The 19056-nt window shown below is 36.8% G+C and overlaps 1 protein-coding gene across 7 annotated transcripts in view; it reads right to left on the bottom strand.

The window, feature by feature from the left end:
* PHTF2 (putative homeodomain transcription factor 2) overlaps nucleotides 1-19056 on the bottom strand; it is a 112629-nt gene that overhangs the window by 50714 nt on the left and 42859 nt on the right. For 6 of the 7 annotated variants that reach the window (XM_022554435.3, XM_089917056.1, XM_022554437.3 and 3 more), the window contains one exon: nucleotides 5124-5180. The exons of the other annotated variant lie outside the window; for it this stretch is intronic. In XM_022554435.3, the coding sequence (XP_022410143.1) occupies nucleotides 5124-5180 (57 nt within the window). The remainder of the gene's footprint in view (nucleotides 1-5123; nucleotides 5181-19056) is intronic. 7 annotated transcript variants of the gene reach the window in all.

Below are 19056 nucleotides of genomic sequence, written 5' to 3' on the forward strand. Positions count from 1 at the left end.
GGCAAAAAATTTGAGTCACTCAATGTTCACATTTCCAGCTGAGGTCAAACAAGGCAACACTCTGCCTTCTTGTTTCAGCTCTCTTGTTTCAGTTCCTTTTCACAGTCTATTTAATGTCAAATCTTTTGCATTTTTTGTATTTTGTCGGTAATTTTGTGGTTTAAAATGGTCCCCTAGATAGTGTTGACATGCGGTCCAGTGTTCCTGCGTACAAGAAGGCTGTGACGTGCCTCACTGAGAAAATGTGTTAGGTAAGCTCTATTCAGGCATGAGCTGTTGGCCATGAGTTCAATGTTAATGGATCAACAACATATATTAAATAAGTTCTCATAAAACAAGGTTATGTATTGATCAGTTGACCAAAGTGTTGTAACTAGGGACTCGCAGGAACTTAACTCTGTATTTCTCCTAAGAGCAACAGTCAATATTCACTAATTCAGTGTTCATGGCGACTTGAAAGAACATAACTACTGCAAATAATAAGAAACAACTCTATCTGTACTTCATTTCCCATTTTAATGTCATGACAGAGTGGCTGATAGACTATAAATCATTCCCAATATTTTGCAAATTGGAAAGGCAATACTAATAATATATTTAAACAAAAATGCATTAATCAAGCACTATTCAAATTTGGCATCAAGTTTATTATGATATTTTACCTTTATTAATGCCAACAAATTTGAAAACAGTAACATATTTTAATTTACCTCTGTCTTTTATGTATTATTTTTCTAGCACTTTGAAAATAACCTTACTGCCAATGTTTATAACAAATCTGAAGCTTAATTTACTGCTGTATACCTAGAATTTTCATCAAGATTGTTTAAAAAACTTAAAGCCCTTATAAAAGGAACAGTAAATTGTTTTGATTTATGCAATTATGTTGTTTTTCAACATGCTCATTCTACTTGACCTTTTTAATATGTGGTTCATTTCCTATTTTATGTTTTATTAAAACATTTATTTTGAGCTACATTGTAGTCATAGCATAACTGCCAACTTCGACAAAACTTCCCCCTCAAGGTAGCCTATCAGAATATGTAAAAGGTTTAAAGAAAGATAAAGTTCACTGACAAATCTTCTAACATTAGTGAGTTTATTCACAAAAATAAAATATATTAGGGCCAAGGTGTCAGCCTTCATAAAAGGTGATTTTAATTAAGTAGATATTTTAAGTTGGACAATTTTTAAATTGGTTTAAACTACGTTCACACAAAACAGCATAGCTTTTAGTACTAAATATAATTATGAACCTTCAAGAAATTTGAGTGAACAAACAAAAACGGAAAACTAACTTAGTTTCAGAAAAAGATTTTTTAAACTACTGGTTTAACTAGAAAGTAGAAATTATCAAGTACTGGGCTTCCCTGGTGGTGCAGTGGTTGAGAGTCCGCCTGCCGATGCAGGGGACACGGGTTCGTGCCCCGGTCCGGGAAGATCCCAGGTGCCACGGAGCGGCTGGGCCCGTGAGCCATGGTCGCTGAGCCTGCGCGTCCGGAGCCTGTGCTCCACAACAGGAGAGACCACAACAGTGAGAGGCCCGCGTACCCCCAAAAAATAAATAAATAAATAAAAATTATCAAGTACTATGAATACAATTAATCTCCAAGAATCCAAGTAATATATTCTTTACTGAATATACACTTACACTCCTATAGTACATTCCTAAAAGGCAATGACACAAATAGTATGAAGTTTTGAATTTTTAAAAATATCTAAGCACACAGATAATGTTGAGCCAAAAAGCTTACAAGTTCTGTTTAAGTTTAGAAAATACTTCTGGTCAACGATCCAGACTTCACATGCATGGAACTATTATAATACGTAGATTCTATCAAAGGACATAACCATCAGTTTCACTTTCCGGAAATCCTGTTTAGTTTCTCCCAACACTTTTTTCCTTTACCATGACTTTAAATAACATAGTTTGTTTTGTTGAAGCTTTACAACTCTAGTATGTACTAAAACACAGGGAAAGTCCACATTTACTTTTAAATTTGGGTCAAGGTGATCAGAAAACTACAGTTTTCAGTTATAATTTCTAAAACGTTTAAGAAAACATCACTTGCAACTCAGAAAAGACTTTACTTTAGCAATATCAACTAGGGTCTTTAATATAAAAAAAATTTCCAAGAAATATATTTTCATGGCTTTCTTTGATTTCTTTAGTTGTTGCTCACTGCTTTGACAGATAATAAAAGAATCGATTACCTAAAAGGACAAACTCAATACGTTTGTTAGTGTTCTCTATGCAACAGGTACAGTGTTTTTGTTCTTTTAAATCAAATATTAACATTAATACACCACAGTTACGCACTTCTCTACCTTCCTTAGAATAAATACAAAATTATTTTACACTATAATTTGCTTCCACTAGAATGTTTAACAAAAATGTTACGCTTGTCAACACATTAACCTTTTCAATTAAAAATAACAAAAGTAAGTTGTTGTTTTGTTTTGTGGTACGCGGGCCTCTCACTGTTGTGGCCTCTCCCATTGCGGAGCACAGGCTCCGGACGCGCAGGCTCAGCGGCCATGGCTCACGGGCCCAGCCGCTCCGCGGCATCTGGGATCCTCCTGGACCAGGGCACGAACCCGTGTCCCCTGCATCGGTAGGCGGACTCTCAACCACTGCACCACCAGGGAAGCCCAAAAGTAAGTTTTAATACTGTTTTTAGTTCTTCAATTACTATTACAAAGTATATATATATATTTATATTTTGGGGAGGGGGTTAAATTTCAAAAAACATCCTAATGTGCCAACTGGTAACACAATCTCTCAAGGTACTTAACACTCCCTGTCCAACAAGTTAAAGACTGTCAAAGAAAATAAAAGATTTCAAGGCATCTTACTAGACCTCTCTGCTGCCCTTTATTTAACTTTTCCAGCTCTTCGTGATAGTCTCAGACCATTGTCTCATGGGTCTCTCACTTCTCTTTCCTCCTTCACTTACATCTTTTTTTAACCTATCCATTAAATGTTGTTTCCCAGTGTTCTGTTCTCAGCCTTTTTCTCTCATCATTCAATGTAAATCCACTCACTCCTATAGCTGTATCTGTATAATGTGTATAATACATAAAATACCCATATATATATGGGTAGATGAAATACATAATTACAAATGAGATAAATTCAATTAAGAGAGGGATGTATAGTTCTCTATTGGGATGCAAAGTGGGGAAGCAGCCCTGGGGAGGTTAGGAAAGATTTCACAGAGGAAGTGACTCATGAGCTGAGCTTGACAGACATTAGAGAGAATGAGGAAAACATGCCAGACAGAATGTTTTACACACACACACACACTCTCTCTCTCTCTCTCTCTCTCTCCATATTGAGGACTCCCCAGTCTCTCTCCCAAGTATCACCTGGATAATTCTGAAACAGAATTCTGTATCTGCTCCTCTTCTAATATTTCCCACCATACTTAGCGCTGCCTTAGTGAAGTTGTTGAAATAGAAATTTAATCAGGTAACTTTTTCTGCTTAAAAATCCTTCAATGTCTCTCCCATTGTTTTCCAGATTATGCCTAGACTCTAGGGTAAAGCAGTTAAGCCCCTTCAAGATCTGACTTCCATATCCTTTCATGTTTTACTCCTAATCACTCTTAATCACCCTCCTCCACCCAACCTATTAGCATCAAGTTCCTTGAGGATTCTGAGTCAGGCATGCTCCTTCCTTCCTTCATGTATATCTTCATATGGTCTTCATTCTGTCTGGAATGTATTCCTCATTCTAATGTCTGTCAAACTCAGCTCATGAGTCACTTCCTCTGTGAAATCTTTCCTAACCTCCCCAGGGCTGCTTCCCCACTTTGCATCCCAAGAGAGAACTACACATCCCTCTCTCTCTCTCTCTCTTTTTTTTTTTTTGTTGTACGCGGGCCTCTCACCGCTGTGGCCTCTCCCGCTTCAGAGCACAGGCTCCGGACGCGCAGGCTCCGCGGCCATGGCTCACGGGCCCAGCCGCCCCGCGGCATGTGGGATCCTCCCGGACCGGGGCACGAACCCTTGTCCCCTGCATCGGTAGGCGGACTCTCAACCACTGCGCCACCAGGGAAGCCCCACATCCCTCTCTTAATTGAACTGATCTCATTTGTAATTATGTATCTCATCTAAAACATTATAATCTATTTTATCTTTCTGTCCCCATGATTTAATCCTATACTTAAGACATAGTAGGTGGTGCTCACTGCAACTCTGTTAACTGTATTACTTCTTCATGTAAATAGTTCAAAATTAAAATTAACAAATGGCAAAGAATCTTCCTCTTCATTATAGATGATTAAGTTGTCTAAACACTGAAATTTTTAAGTAACTATAGACACTGGTTTTCAATCTAATATAAACCTTTCTCCACAAAATATAAACTGTCAAGCAACTAAAGTAACATTCTCTGGGCCAATATTAAGTTTAGCTCGTGCAGGAACACACTGGTTAGTATCATCTATGCAAATGAAAAATATAAATCTTATTACTGAAAAGGTGTGACTGCTGAGAAACAGAACAAATTTAGTTAAAAAATAGTTTCCATGTTAGCAAGGTAGCCTATGAGAATGTCTTATCAGCGTTAAATGATTACATGTCCAAGAAGAAACTATGAACTACGAAAACATTTCAATTAATGCTTTACTTTCCTAAATTCTTTCAAAAAATGACCAACTTTTCAGCGACTCTATTTGCGTCCAAATCATTCTGTTAGTAGCACCAAAAAGCAGATCTCAATTAAACAGAGCAGCGTTTGCACAGGATCACTCAGGCGGGAAAAATCCTGAAACACTTACCAGTTTAATAAACTGTACAGAGCAATGACAGCATCAAAAGGGAGGAAAAGCAAACTAGAAGTATAAGGTGACAAGTGAAAGGGGAAAAGAGCTGACAAAAAGTAATCATTAGAAATTAAATTGTAAAAGAACAGAAAGATGCTAAAGAGCAAAAAGAGAAAAATCATCAGAGGTAAAGACACATGAATATGCCCTCATAAAAGAGTTTACCTCTTTATTTAAATTTTGGATAGCATAAGTAATATTAATTTGTACCTTTAAAGGTCGACAGAAAGATATTAAATAAACTGTGGTTAATAATCAATTTATAGAATATACAAAATGAAATAAACTTGTTACCTTGATTTCTCTTTGTTCAACAGATTTTTCCCATATTTGTTGATCATATGCTCCAATCTATGAAAATAAATTAAAAATAATACTACATTAAATGATCATTGTTGGAACCCATCCAACAGGTATAACTCTGTTGAATTACAAGCAACTTAATGTTTATTCAGCGCAGATTAGATCCAGCTCTGTCTCAGACTTCTGTGATCAATACTGTATGGCAGTGGTTCTCAAAGTATGCTTGCAGGACCTGCAGTTTTAGCATGTTCTTGAAACTTGATAGAAATGGCAACTCTCTGGTTTCAGCCCAGAATTACTCAATCAGAAATAGGGATGTGATACTCAACAATGTTTGTAAAAAACCCTCTAGATTATTCTGATACACTACTAAAGTTTAAAAGCCTAGGGCAGTGACCCTAGGGAATTTTTATTTTGAATAAACATAATTGCTACAGCCCTGGTACATTCAAGAAAAAATTCCCAAGTGATTAATTCTTTATGGAGTTATTTTTAAAGAAAAAAAATATCAATATTCTACAGAAGTAAAAATTCATAAGCAGGTAGACCACAATTACCAATTAGATGAAGGTTTAAATTGAAAAATATAGTCAGGAAAGCAACTGAAGACACAGGGAAAAGCATCAAGAAGTAGAATTCCTTGTACCTTCTGTGCCTATTACTCTTAGATGCTGGGAAGGTCTCTGAAATATACCTTCACCTGGGCAGGATGAACAAACCATTCTTACTGTTCCTAACCAAGTTCTTCTCTGTTACCTCCTATTGTCTCCAGTTTCCACTTAATTTCCTACATCCAATAGGATACTAAAGTGGGTCAACAGCCTATAGTTTAAACTGAGAGTCTTCATTATTAGCATTAATTGAAAATTAGAATCCTGATACATTAAAATTACTTCAGATAATTACAATTTAGAGACTGGAGACAGAGACCAGAGATAGGCAAAGATATGAGTAAGTTCAGGAAAATATTTTCTGACTCACAAAACCTTTCTACCCAGAAGTCCTCTTAGCTACATGTTATTTTTTAAATCTCGTTTCAAGAAATGAGAAATTGAGAATATGAGAAGGGTTTAAATATAGATATAAAGGAGCTAAAAAATGATTAAATCATTTTTTAAAGGTGTGACTTGTTATAAAGACTTTTTAAGGATGTACATGTGTTTGTACGTTTTCTAGCAAAGAGAGAGCAACACCCAGACACCCAGTGTGGATCTGGGGATGTTCCATAACAGCCCGTCATTTCTATTATCTCTCCTACATATTACCTTATTCATTCTAATTTCTCTGGTCCTTTAAATACTGTTCTTTTTCATCACATTCCTGTGACTCCTTTCTTATTTTAAAGATCACTTTATGATATAATAATACCCTGCAAATTAAAATCTTATAACACCTAGACCAAGCCACATAGACTGAACAACTGACTTATACTTAACCAAAGCTGCCATCAGTCTCTATAAAGCATGATTAATAAGTCCTAGGTAAGCAATAACCAAATGGTTAGACCTAATGGCAGAGCTGACCTGCGGTGACTAACTGCCCCTCAATCATCTTCCTTAAAATCAGAAAAGAAGTATGGGAACACAGATTCCAGAGGAGTAATTCTGCTCTAACTTGATAATTCAGAATGACTGGGTTTAATGATTTAATTGACTGGGTTTAAATCATTTAATTTAATGATTCAATTAAAAGTTATTCTTTAAATGTGTAACTATTTCAATGCACTGCATACCCTTCAGTGAAACAATAATCAAAACTAATAAAGAATAGGTACCAATATGTTTAATAATTATTTTGGCAGTATTTTGTTTTCACATACAAAACAATTGCACTAGGTTCTCTTTTAAAAGAACTGTGGGGTTTTTTTTTAATTAATTAATTTATTTATTGGTCACACTGTACAGCATGTGGGATCCTAGTTCCCCAACCAGGGATCGAACCTGTGCTCCCTGCTATGGAAGCGTGGAGTCTTAACCATTGGCCCGCCAGGAAAGTCCAAGAACTGTGTTTTTATTTCAAGATGACTCAAGAATATGGACATGGAAATATATATCCCACAGTCCTAAAGTCAGGGATAATAAAATAATGCATGTGCAACAGACCAAGTCAGGAAAGCATGCCAGTACAACCACAGCATGGTACTGAATAGCTCCAGGTTTTTAAAAAGGTACAGAAAGTCTAATAAACCTTGCAGTGAAGCAGTGACTAGAAGTAGAAAAGTTTTTTGAAGGCTGAGGTTCTTAAAAACAGCAGAATGGTGATGCAGAATATTCCTATAAAAAGGAAATAAAAAGGAAAATGATGGCTTGTTTTACTGGCTAATCAACTTTTCTTCAAAGATTTGATGCATGAGAGGAAGGACAACTTTTACTATAATAGAGTACCTTGTGGGATCTTAATTTTTTTTTAACCAGGTAAGTATCATTTTCAATTACAAGCAATTAAATGTCTCAAAAAGTGGAAACATCAGTTCTCCTTTGCAGCAGACTTTTTTTTGTTTTTAAAATACTACCAGAATGGACCTTTTAGTTACATACGCAAATTGACTTCTTTACTGAAGAAAACTGTGAGGGTGCCCTTAAAGCTAAACACAGGTGCTTCAGGAGATGTTCAGGGTTCTGCTTAGTGATGCATATGCCATTAACAAACTACCCTCACATATGAATTCAGACTGAATTGTCTCTGAAAATTGCTTCTTGGGATATGTGTGTAGTACCTCAGCGGCATCATGAAATCAGAGTGGTGGCAGGATACTAGAAGGGACAGGGAAGGAATTCAGAAGGGAAGGCTCTTTTCTGACCTAAAGCCTCACTTTCTTCCACTCTGAAATCTGGCAAGATAGAAGATTAGAACATCTGCAGCTGGGGTCAAGCTTTTCCCTTGAAAGAAACATAATCTTATGGTCAATCATAACTGAGCAAGAAAAGAAGTGAAACAGACTGAAGAGGAGAAGAACCATCTTCCCAAGACTTAAGGTCATGGATCAAGAATAATTTGCAGGCTGTGTTAAAAAAATAAAATAAAAAACAAACAACTTGACAAGTTTTCCAAAGGTTCTATACTACTTCGGACATACACATACTTGGCAGACTTGACTAAATCACCTAAACTTGATAGCTGTTTCTTTTTTGTATTTCTTCTACAAAAAAATTAAATAACAAGGCCAAGTTCAAATATAGTTCTCTGTGAAAAATCAGGAAGAAAATAACTACATTATTTTTTTAATGTCATACAAAAGATTAAAGGAAGCTCAGTAGTAACATTTGTCTAACAGAACAGGAATTTTAATCAGATAATATGTTCTTTAATTGGGAAAAAATATTATGTAATATTTTGGCCACTTTCAAATTTCAGCTACCTCCTAACTGCTCTTTCCTGACCCACAAAATGCCTCCACTGTTTGGGTGTTTAGAAAAGTGCCTAACATTCTATGGGAACAAAAGGATATATATGCAAACAAGGTTTTGTTGGTAGACAGAAATACCTAGGTAATTAATGTATGAGAAGTTATATGAATTTTCAACCATATTCTTCACGTGACAATGTGTTTCAAGGAGGGAAAAATATTGTTTCTATTGTATTATAAGAGAGGACTCTGGGGCTTCCCTGGTGGCGCAGTGGTTGAGAGTCCGCCTGCCAATGCAGGGGACACGGGTTTGTGCCCAGGTCCGGAAAGATCCCACATGCCGCGGAGCGGCTGGGCCCATGAGCCATGGCCACTGAGCCTGCGCTCCGCAATAGGAGAGGCCACAACAGTGAGAGGCCCGCGTACCAGAGAGGACTCTGAAATCCTGATTTACATTTGATGTGTAGCAAACTGTTTTATACATGTTAAGAAAGTAAAGTTCATTTTCTGGTGCCTGGTTATAGTAAGCAAAGTTTATCAATGCTCTGGTTATTACTCCCACAGATGCCCTGAACACCTTAAGCCTCAGGCGTACTGTTACCCAACCAGAGCTGATCTACAGTCAGCTTTTCTCACCTGGTCCCAGAAGACCAAACACTGCCCTCTACAGATTCATGCTGTATCTTCAACAACAGGTCTGGCAATCCTATATGGATCACTTACACTACTCCCCATAATGACAGCAAGGATAATTCTAAATTTTCTTTTCACAGGCTTTAATTCCTAATTACTCTGAACATAACAGTTCAATTACTTCCACTTCTAAGATCGAAGCCATAAGATGCAAATGTTAAAACTGGTTTAAAAAAAATACAAACAGAAAATATCTGAGGGACCAGTGCCCTGAAAGTGGTAAAAAAAATTTTTTTAAGAAAAAAATTAGAAAAGAAATTGAGATACTATAACTTAGTAATATCAAGTGGATTAAAATTGAACTAAATAGATGCTTTCTGACCTACTGAAGACCTACTTATAAAAGGCAAGTGGATGTAGCTAATATGCTACAGTAAGTATGTATGTAAATATAGACAGCAGACATTTTAGAAGGATACATGAAAGCCATTAATAGTGAGGACAGCTCTTTTACTTTCTGCTTTATATTCACTGATCCTACATCACTTTTTCTCCCTACAATGGATAAATACTATTTTTATAAAGGATTCTAACCCAGGTCTGATGAACTGCAAAGTAGTTCAAACTAGTTATCTAAGAAATTAATATGTTTCTGTCAATGAATATTAACTTTACAAGGAATTATCTACCTCCACCTATCATCATTCTTATTTTGTACCTTTCTATATACTGAGACAAACAAAATGGGGAAGGGGAAAAAGAGGCGTGGGACAAAGAGAGGGGAACGAGGGAGGGGCAGTCAGGGATGGAGAGAGAGAGAGGGATGAGAGAAGGAGAGAACTGGTAGGTAGAGAAAAAGATTGTCTTTGTCTAGGTGTCTGCCGGAGTCAGCTCTGACTTCTAAGGAAAAAAAAATTGTAACGAAAATGAAGGTATCAAGAATACAAATATTAAAACCCAGGTAATTAGATGGTGAAGTGCGAAACATGTATCACTTATGGTCCTAGAAAAGAAGTATCTCTGAAAAACAATTTAAAAAGCTACTCTTGGGTGATCTGATTACTACTTAGGTCATCACATTCAGAAGAGTAGTGGTTCAGATGTCAAGAGGCTAAAGAGAAGGTGTCGCTTCAAAAAGGTAGTTACCAATAGTTAATTAGATTAAGTGCTTAGATAAGAGATTTAGAGTTCACGAATAAATATAAGCAGGGCAAACTGAGGCCCAGATGTGCACGCATATTTTAAACACTTAGTTCTTTAACTAATGAATAGACATGCATAATACTATATGTTAAAGCCCTAATTTGTCCTACTATTTCCATGCTCAGTTTCATTTTTTGGAATCTCATTTCAGAAACTCTGAAAAGCAGGCTATTAATTCTCACAAACATAAGCAAAGGTAATGCTGCTTTTATACCTGTGATGGTCCCACATTTTAATAGTGATTTAATACCAGTACAACCCAGGATAATTAATTTTTATCTTTGAGTCTTTTTATAAAAATAAAAGTTGTCAATCAGAAAATACCCTTTGTTATATTTAGTGTGCTGTTTTCTTAATCCTTTGTTTTCTCCATTGGCTTAGTTGAACAGCTCTTAATGTTTGCTGACAGAAGTGGAAAAGACCCTAGACTGTGCAAGAGAACTGAATAGTCTTATGGTCTTGGGCAAGTTTCTTGACCTCTGAGATTCTGTAAAATGGGGATAACAGAACATACTTCACAGAACTGGAATATGAAATGATAGTGTCTGGTATATAGTCAGTGCTCTGTAAATGTTAGTACTTTCCTTTCTTGGCAAATCTCAACAGCTCCAGGCCTCAATTACCTCATTTCTAAACTGATGAAGTTAACTATATTTAAATTAATTTATGACAACATTTATACTCACTAATGATGAGTTGGATGGCTATAGATTATTTCTTTATGTACCAGTATGGGGAGAGAAAAGATTCAGTGCTACTAAAGTAGAACCAAAAGTGTAGTTAGAGGGCTGGGCTTCCCTGGTGGCGCAGTGGTTGAGAGTCCGCCTGCTGATGCAGGGAACACGGGTTCGTGCCCTGGTCCGGGAACATCCCACATGCCGCGGAGCGGCTCAGCCCGTGAGCCATGGCCGCTGAGCCTGCGCGTCCGGAGCCTGTGCTTCGCAACGAGAGAGGCCACAGCGGTGAGAGGCCCGCGTACCGCAAAAAAAAAAAAAAAAGTGTAGCTAGAAATATCTGGGCAGAAGGTACCAAGAAGAAAGCAAAAATAGCAGTGTAAGGATAAGTGTCCTTTTCTTAATTATAACCAATATAATAGGTTTTTAGAATTACTTACAGTTTATTAATGAAACCAGAGCTGTCAACACCCAAAATCTCATTTGCCCAGACAACTAAACTATATGGTTTTTCACTCTCACAATGATCTATCTACAAGTATGATAAGAAACAGAGACTGAGGGGTTGAGCAAACTAACAAAATTAAAGTTACTGAACAAAATAGTAGGTCTGAGAATACGGATCACCAATGAAACATATCTATAATCCAAAAAATTATGTTGTCATGGTGGACATGCTGAAATTATATGGTACTTCTGTTCATATTACTAAAACATACTGAAGAAACAATTAGGGCTATTTAAAATCATTAGGATTACTGATTAATTTTCAGACAAATCTCTTCCCAGAAGTAGTAGAAATTAATTCTTTTGACTTTTTAAAACTTTTAAAAATTTATTTTTATAACCATTTTTTAATTGAAGTATGGTTAATTTACAATGATGTGTTAGATTCAGGTATACAGAAAAGTGATTCAGTTATACACATACATATATATTATACACACACATATTATACACACATACACACACACATATATATTATACACACACATATATACACACATACATACACACACACATATATTCTTTTTAAGATTCTTTTCCATTATAAGTTATTACAAGATATTGAATATAGTTCCCTGTGCTATACAGTAGGTCCCTGCTGTGTGTCTACTTTATATAGAGTGTGTATATGTTAATCCCACCCCCCCTTCCCCTTTAGTAACCATTTATTTTCTATGTCAGTGAGTTTATTTCTGTTTTATAAATAAGTTCATTTGTATCATTTTAGATTCCACATATAAGTGATATCATATGATATTTGTCTTTGTCTGACTTCATTTAATATGTAATCTCTAGGTCCATCCATGTTGCTGCAAGTGGCATTATTTCATTCTTTTTTTATGGCTGAGTAATATCCCATTTTGTAAATATACACCACATCTTCTTTATCCATTCATCTGTCGATGTACATTGAGGCTGACTTTTTTAAACTTTTAATTTCAAAGTAAAGCTCTCAACGCTTTGAATATCAAATAGGTTTTCACTGTTTTTTGCTCATAACTACTGCCTCCCAAACAAATTTGGCTGTTGAATGCCTAGGAATATCTGAGTCCTTATAACTGCTCCTATGTAAAGCCTTGTTTCTAACCTACTATGTATCTTGAATAGCTCTCCTATCCTATTCTCTCGCTTTTACATAATGTCCTATTTTTTTTTTTTTTTTGCGGTACGCGGGCCTCTCACTATTGTGGCCTCTCCCGTTGTGGAACACAGGCTCCGGACACAGAGGCTCAGCGGCCATGGCTCAAGGGCCCAGCCGCTCCGCGGCATGCAGGATCTTCCCGGATCGGGCACGAACCCGCGTCCCCTGCATAGGCAGGTGGACTCTCAACCACTGCACCACCAGGGAAGCCCCACAATGTCCTATTTTAATCAACATATTGTCCAATGTTTCTGATTCTCCATTACACACGCACGCACACACACACACACACAAACATTCCTATAATAGTCTGACACTCAGGTAACTTTAATGATGAGGATCAAATAAGAAAGTTGAATCATTTAATTACACAATATGAACTATGAATGATGATGATGTCAGACAAAAAGGTATGGTCTGGGGCTTCCCTGGTGGCGCAGTGGTTAAGAATCTGCCTGCCAATGCAGGAGACATGGGTTCGAGCCCTGGTCTGGGAAGATCCCACATGCCACGGAGCAACTAAGCCCGTGTGCCACAACTACCGAGCCTGCGTGCCACAACTACTGAAGCCCACGCGCCTAGAGCCCGTGCTCTGCAACAAGAGAAGCCGCCACTATGAGAAGCCCGTGCACCACAACAAAGAGTATCCCCTGCTCACCGCAACTAGAGAAAGCCTGCGTGCAGCAACAAAGACCCAATGCAGCCAAAAATAAAAATAAATTTATTAAAAAAAAAAAAAGTATGGTCTGAAGACATGGCAAGAGCTAGTAACTCTTTTGAATGTATAACAACTACCAAATTATCTTACCGAATCTTTAGCTCTTCTGAATCAGTCTTTTCTTAGAACTCTAAAAAACATATGAGAAGCCAAACCATAGAAGCCTTCTAATCCAATAATTAAAATATTGCCCTATAATTCTAGTTATTGGGGGAAGGGAAGGACCTAAAATGGGTAAGTATTCAAAGTTAAAATACAGTTTCTCCCACTATCTGAAAGTAGAGCATCCCTATGAAACTGTTCGTAGGCCAAAATGGCGTAAAGTGAAGCATCAGTTACCTTGAGACACATCTTGCTAACAGATGCACAAAATAAATCAAGATAAATCACAGATGATCAAAGACACAGTTCAAAGATATGGCAGCTGGGATGCTTCATGTAGTTCCTAGGGAAGCAGCTTGGCGGTGCCACTCTTGCTGCTTGGGGTGCATGCTGCTGCTTGAACAGCTCACTCACTGCAAAACGAACGCTGAAGGCTATTTTCACTTTTCACCTTTTTTCATAAAAGCAAAAATCCTCTTTGGATTTTTTTCTGCTAGCAAAAACAGGTACCAGCGTAGGTTTTTTGTAAAAGCAAAGTGGAGTGAAACAAATTTTCAAAAAGCCGGGGATACCTGTATCCTAACTGGGGAAAAAAGTGTAAGTCATGGAAAAAATATGAATAATTATAAGCAAAGAGGTTTCTTTGCAATCTCTTTGCTTCAACTGTCATTTATTTCTTCTGCTATCAATTATTAGCAGAATCATATCATAACCAAAAGTATTACTACAGAAAAGCAAAGCTGCTTAAGTAGAAGGCAAATTAAAAAAAAACTTTTTAAAGATTAAGATATTTTGGGTGGAGAATATAATTTTTAAAGGAAGAAAACAGATTTCTGGAATTCAATCCATTTTAAAATACTATATATCTAGCTGGCCTCTGGCATTTGGATCAAAACATCAAAGTTTGAAAACACATCCTCAGATACTAAAATCTTAATTAGCGAAGATTCCATTCATTAAAAGTAATAACAGCTAAGGCCATTTAATCTCTTCCCACAGATTGTGTCAGGCTAAGCATCATCTAAAACCACACTCTTCCCTGCATTAACCCTAAGAATAGTGTTTTACAGGCCACATACATATAATCAAATCATGAATCATGACCAAGTTCCTATTGCCTAAGGAAAGCCAGTTTTAATCAGTAAAACACTGATTCAAGTTTAGAAAAAAAGAAGAGTATTCTTTAATTCAACAAAGAGAGATGATCATGGTAGAATCTGCTTCTAAGAAATTGTAAACCCAAAGAAAAAATATTCAGTTAGTTATAATTCAAAGCAGAATGAAATAAGGACTATTGCACTATACATCAGCAAGAGTTGGTCTGAAAATGAGCAGTATTTGTGAGGTAAAATGTACAAGAATAGGAAACTTACTGGGTATGGGGACATGGGAAAGAGATAAAGATGACCATTTCTGGCTTAAGTACCTGGAGCTTCATGGGGATCATTAACCATGACATGGAATAAAAAAACAGGTTTGAGAAAAGCTGTTGGAGCTCTAAGACAGCTAGGAATTATGTCTGAGTTCAGAGAGTTGGGAAGGTAAAAAATTTGGAACTCAGCAGCATAAACTAGGTGTTTTGATATTATGTGGTCAATTTGATAATCTAGGGAAATAGAAAACGTAATAAGAACAAAATGCTAAGAAGGATAAAGATGCAACTGGAGGGGAGAAGTATCAAAGTTAGGTAAGAAGACTTAGAAAAATTAGGTAGGGAGAGACTATATAGTATATTAATATATATGATAATTAAAGCATTATATATTTATGTATATAAAAGCAATATAGTATATATCTATAATAAATAGCAAACAAGGAAAGAGTTTCAAGAAAGAAGGTAAAGAGAGCTAAAAATACTGAAACATTTTGAAGTCGTTATGTAGTTAAACATATTCGTGTCAAATAATCTTAATCTCATTTAAATAGTAGGCAAAGTCATTAGCTGAGATATGGAAGCTGGGGAGTTTGGGAAATGGGTGACAATAAAGAAGGTAAGAAACAACCACTCGGGGAGACAGAATACAGTACCAACTAGAGTGACTTAGAGTAGGGATTCCAGGAAGAGCAAATGCAGCTGAGTTGGTATTAGAAGCAGTCAGCTGGGAGTCAGCTGAGTTATGTTTGTATTTTCTCTTTCACCACCAAGGCTCAACAGTCCAGGATCAGGAGGGGAAGAATTAGATACACAAACACACACACACACACACACCCTGCCACCAAATACCTACAATATGCCAAGCATGATGCTATGCACTTGGCAAGGCCCTTCAGTATGTCTTCAAACCGTATAGCTTCCTTTCTCTCTCCCTGCTTCTCCCGAACAATTCAGTACTACAGCCATTAGAGGGGGCAGAGTCATGGGGGACCCAAAGCAGGGTGTCAGAGAGTCTGACACTTAGGGGTGACAAGGGCAGGGTATCAGCCAAAGTGGAGTGTAGAGGGGGACCTTGTGGGGTTAGGGGAATCACAGCCTAACCAGGATAAGTAGGGTGACCACATGCGGGAGTGACCCAGAGCAGCAGGGCAAGGAGGTCATCCACTTGGAGGATATGCTCATGTGGGGTGTCAGAGCCCAAGAAAGACAAAGAAGGTCTAGAATAAAGAGCCTGAATGGGATGGTATGGCAGCTGAGATGGGAGACTGGTTACATATATAAGGACTGATGTCTCAAAAGCCTGAAAATGTTCCTCTCTGTTTATTCAAAAATCTCTATCTATAAAGCTATTAAAGAAGAGATTATTAATTCAATGACATGAACGCTATATGTAAATAGGAGAAGGGTTTAATAAATAAATTATGGCATATTTATATAACAATATTATACTCTTTAAAATTATGTTTTAAAAGGGTATTTAGTGACATGGGAAAGTACCTTTACATGAAAACAGTAAATAAAAACCTAAATACAATATAATCCTAATTTTGTTGGGGAAAATTCACAATGTTAACAGTAGGGTAATTGTGTGACTTTATTATACTTACCTGCATTTTCCACTTTTCGTATTGTAGACATGTATTACTTTTAAACTATGATTGAAACATCATTAAAAAAATCAAGAGGAAATGGAAGCTAATATCATCTGAGTAGCATCACATATTAGGTACTGGGCTAGGTGGTTTTGAATACATTTTCTCATGGAAAAGTACTGTGATAGAGGGGGCAAGTCATTACGAAAGCAACTGCCACTTCTCAAAATCAATTTGTCTCATTATAAAAATAAATAAGGCTTTTCCTATGAGTTATATAACAGAAATTTTAATAACAAAACTGTCAGAAATTCTAGTACTATAAAAGGGCAGATAGATAGATACCTACGTCTTAGAATATCAAGGGAAAAAATGAGTTAAAGAGGCAAAATGCTAAAATATTTGAAGTGCCCAAGAAAACAACATTCCATACAGGACTCTTGCGGCAGACGGGTAACTTAAGTTGCATTAGGCGGTGATGAATGAATTCAACTGATTCACACAGGAAAGGGAGGGAATGGAAGGAAGGGAACCTGGCAAACAGCTCTGTGGTAGAACTGGGAGAACTCCAAGTTCTGGAAGAAGCCAAGGAGAGAAGGCCCTCATCAGCTCTTTGGCCTCTGTAGCAACCAGTAGGGGCTAGCCATATGGCAGAAGGAAGCAGCCATGGACTAGCTCTCCTGAATGCTCTCTTGGTATTCCCTTTTAGTCCTCAAGAGATTAAAAAGATTAACCCTTAGAGCTAGTGATACAGTGTAATATCAGGGGTCCTCAATAGCCCCCAAGTGTCAAGCCCCCATCTTTAATTAGCAGCTGTAATCTGTAACCTAAAGATTAAAAAGCAAGTATATAGTTGATTTAACACCTCTCATTTATACTTAAGAAAAATCATTAAATCACTAAGAATAAAGGAATGAAGTCCTGCTATACTCTGAGGAGGACTTTAAAGGACCATACCTGTGTAATTTGATCCTATACACACCCCCTCCTCCACAGTGATCCTAGGCTAGACAGCTGACTCAAAGTGAGCCAGTCAAATTCTCTTTCCATTCCAATGTGAGGTGAACAGGAGAAACAGAGATGGATGACTAATAGAGGTGAATAAAATTAATACAACAGAGAAGTTTCTAGAAATTCTGAGGGGCCCAACATAGTCCTGGTTTGTCTTTCCTTCCCAGGTCTTGGCTGTCTGCTGTTGGCAGAGTTGACGTGTGTAGTGAAAAGTAGAAGCAGAACACAGTGGTGTTTTTTCCTGGCCTAACTTTAACGAGAACATTGCTGTTAATGCAAACCAACACCACTCTGCATAATTTATGAAGATTGTTTATTTTCCAACTTGCTAGTATATGGCAGTGTGTTCTCAGTGAATTTATTAATCAAGGTACTGTCCAATTAAAAACTTTTCCCAAGAAGTCATCTTGGCAAAGATAATTTAACTGCTACTTTTCTACTTAACCTAACCTTGCATCATGAATTGTGAGAAGATCCTGCTAGTGAGGACAAAAAGATTATTAGGTGCTATTATTAATCATAGGAAAATAATTCAAATATGCCTTACTTTATCAATCAGAGGGTCAAAAACACATTACTCAGGGTGAATACTAGAGTTCTATTTAACAATCCTATAACATTAATTCCCAGGTGTTAAAGCTTTTACAGCCAAAACTATAAAATTTAACATTACGCAATTAATAATTATTAGAATTTTTCAATAAATGTTATTTCAACAATTAGAATGGAAATTATTAAATAGTTTAAAGAAATTATTAAACTATTTAAGATACTTTTTAAAAGCTATTCATTACTTAAACAGCTTAATTTAAAAAAAATAAGGATTCATTTCTTTAGCTTCTAAGTCATCAAAATACAGTGAAAGGCCAAATATAAATTCTACTTTGTCTTCACTTTACCACTAACAGTGTTGCACATATTTTATACATGAAGCTTAAGGAAAAAAACTTCCTCCCCCCCAAAAAAAACTTCATCTTCTCACCTCATCCAAGACAAGGCATTCAGCGACAACACAGATCATAATTCTCCTAGCCAAACACGCATTTATAAAAATTAACTTACTTAAATAACAATGACCAAAACCAAGCTAGTCAGGATACGTACAAGACTTCCAATAGACTAAGCAAATACATTTAAGCTAAAATGAGAGTTGTATGAATAAACAGTAACTGCGTAACTGCTGCTCCACTTATTGAGCAGTTGTTGCTCTGTCATGGATTACAGTCCAAGCAGGAGACAAGACACACAGGACATATTTAATGCCACCACCCACAACCACCTGAGAGCCCACAGAAAAGGGAAAGAAAAGTGGCAGAAGAAATAGGCCAGATTTGGGTATCATGTTAGGAGCAGAATCACTCTCAGTTAAGGGAGTGCAGATTCTGTAGCCTATTCCAACTGGGTTTAAATTCTGGCTCCATCACTCATTCTCTATGTGAGTGTGGGGAAACCACTAGACTTCTCTGAATCTTAGTTTCCTCAGTTACAAATTCAGGATAATGGCAGTAATGCCTATTTCATAAGGTTGTTGTGATAATTAAATGCAGGTAACATACTTAGGACAGTATGTAGCACATAGTAAGCATTCAATGAATGTCACCTGCTATTATTATTCAACTAGT

This window comes from Delphinapterus leucas, chromosome 9 (genome assembly GCF_059928025.1).
Source record: "Delphinapterus leucas isolate spDelLeu-1000000601 "Yukka" chromosome 9, BTC_Dleu_Yukka2, whole genome shotgun sequence".
In the NCBI taxonomy this organism is placed as follows: Eukaryota; Metazoa; Chordata; class Mammalia; order Artiodactyla; family Monodontidae; genus Delphinapterus; species Delphinapterus leucas.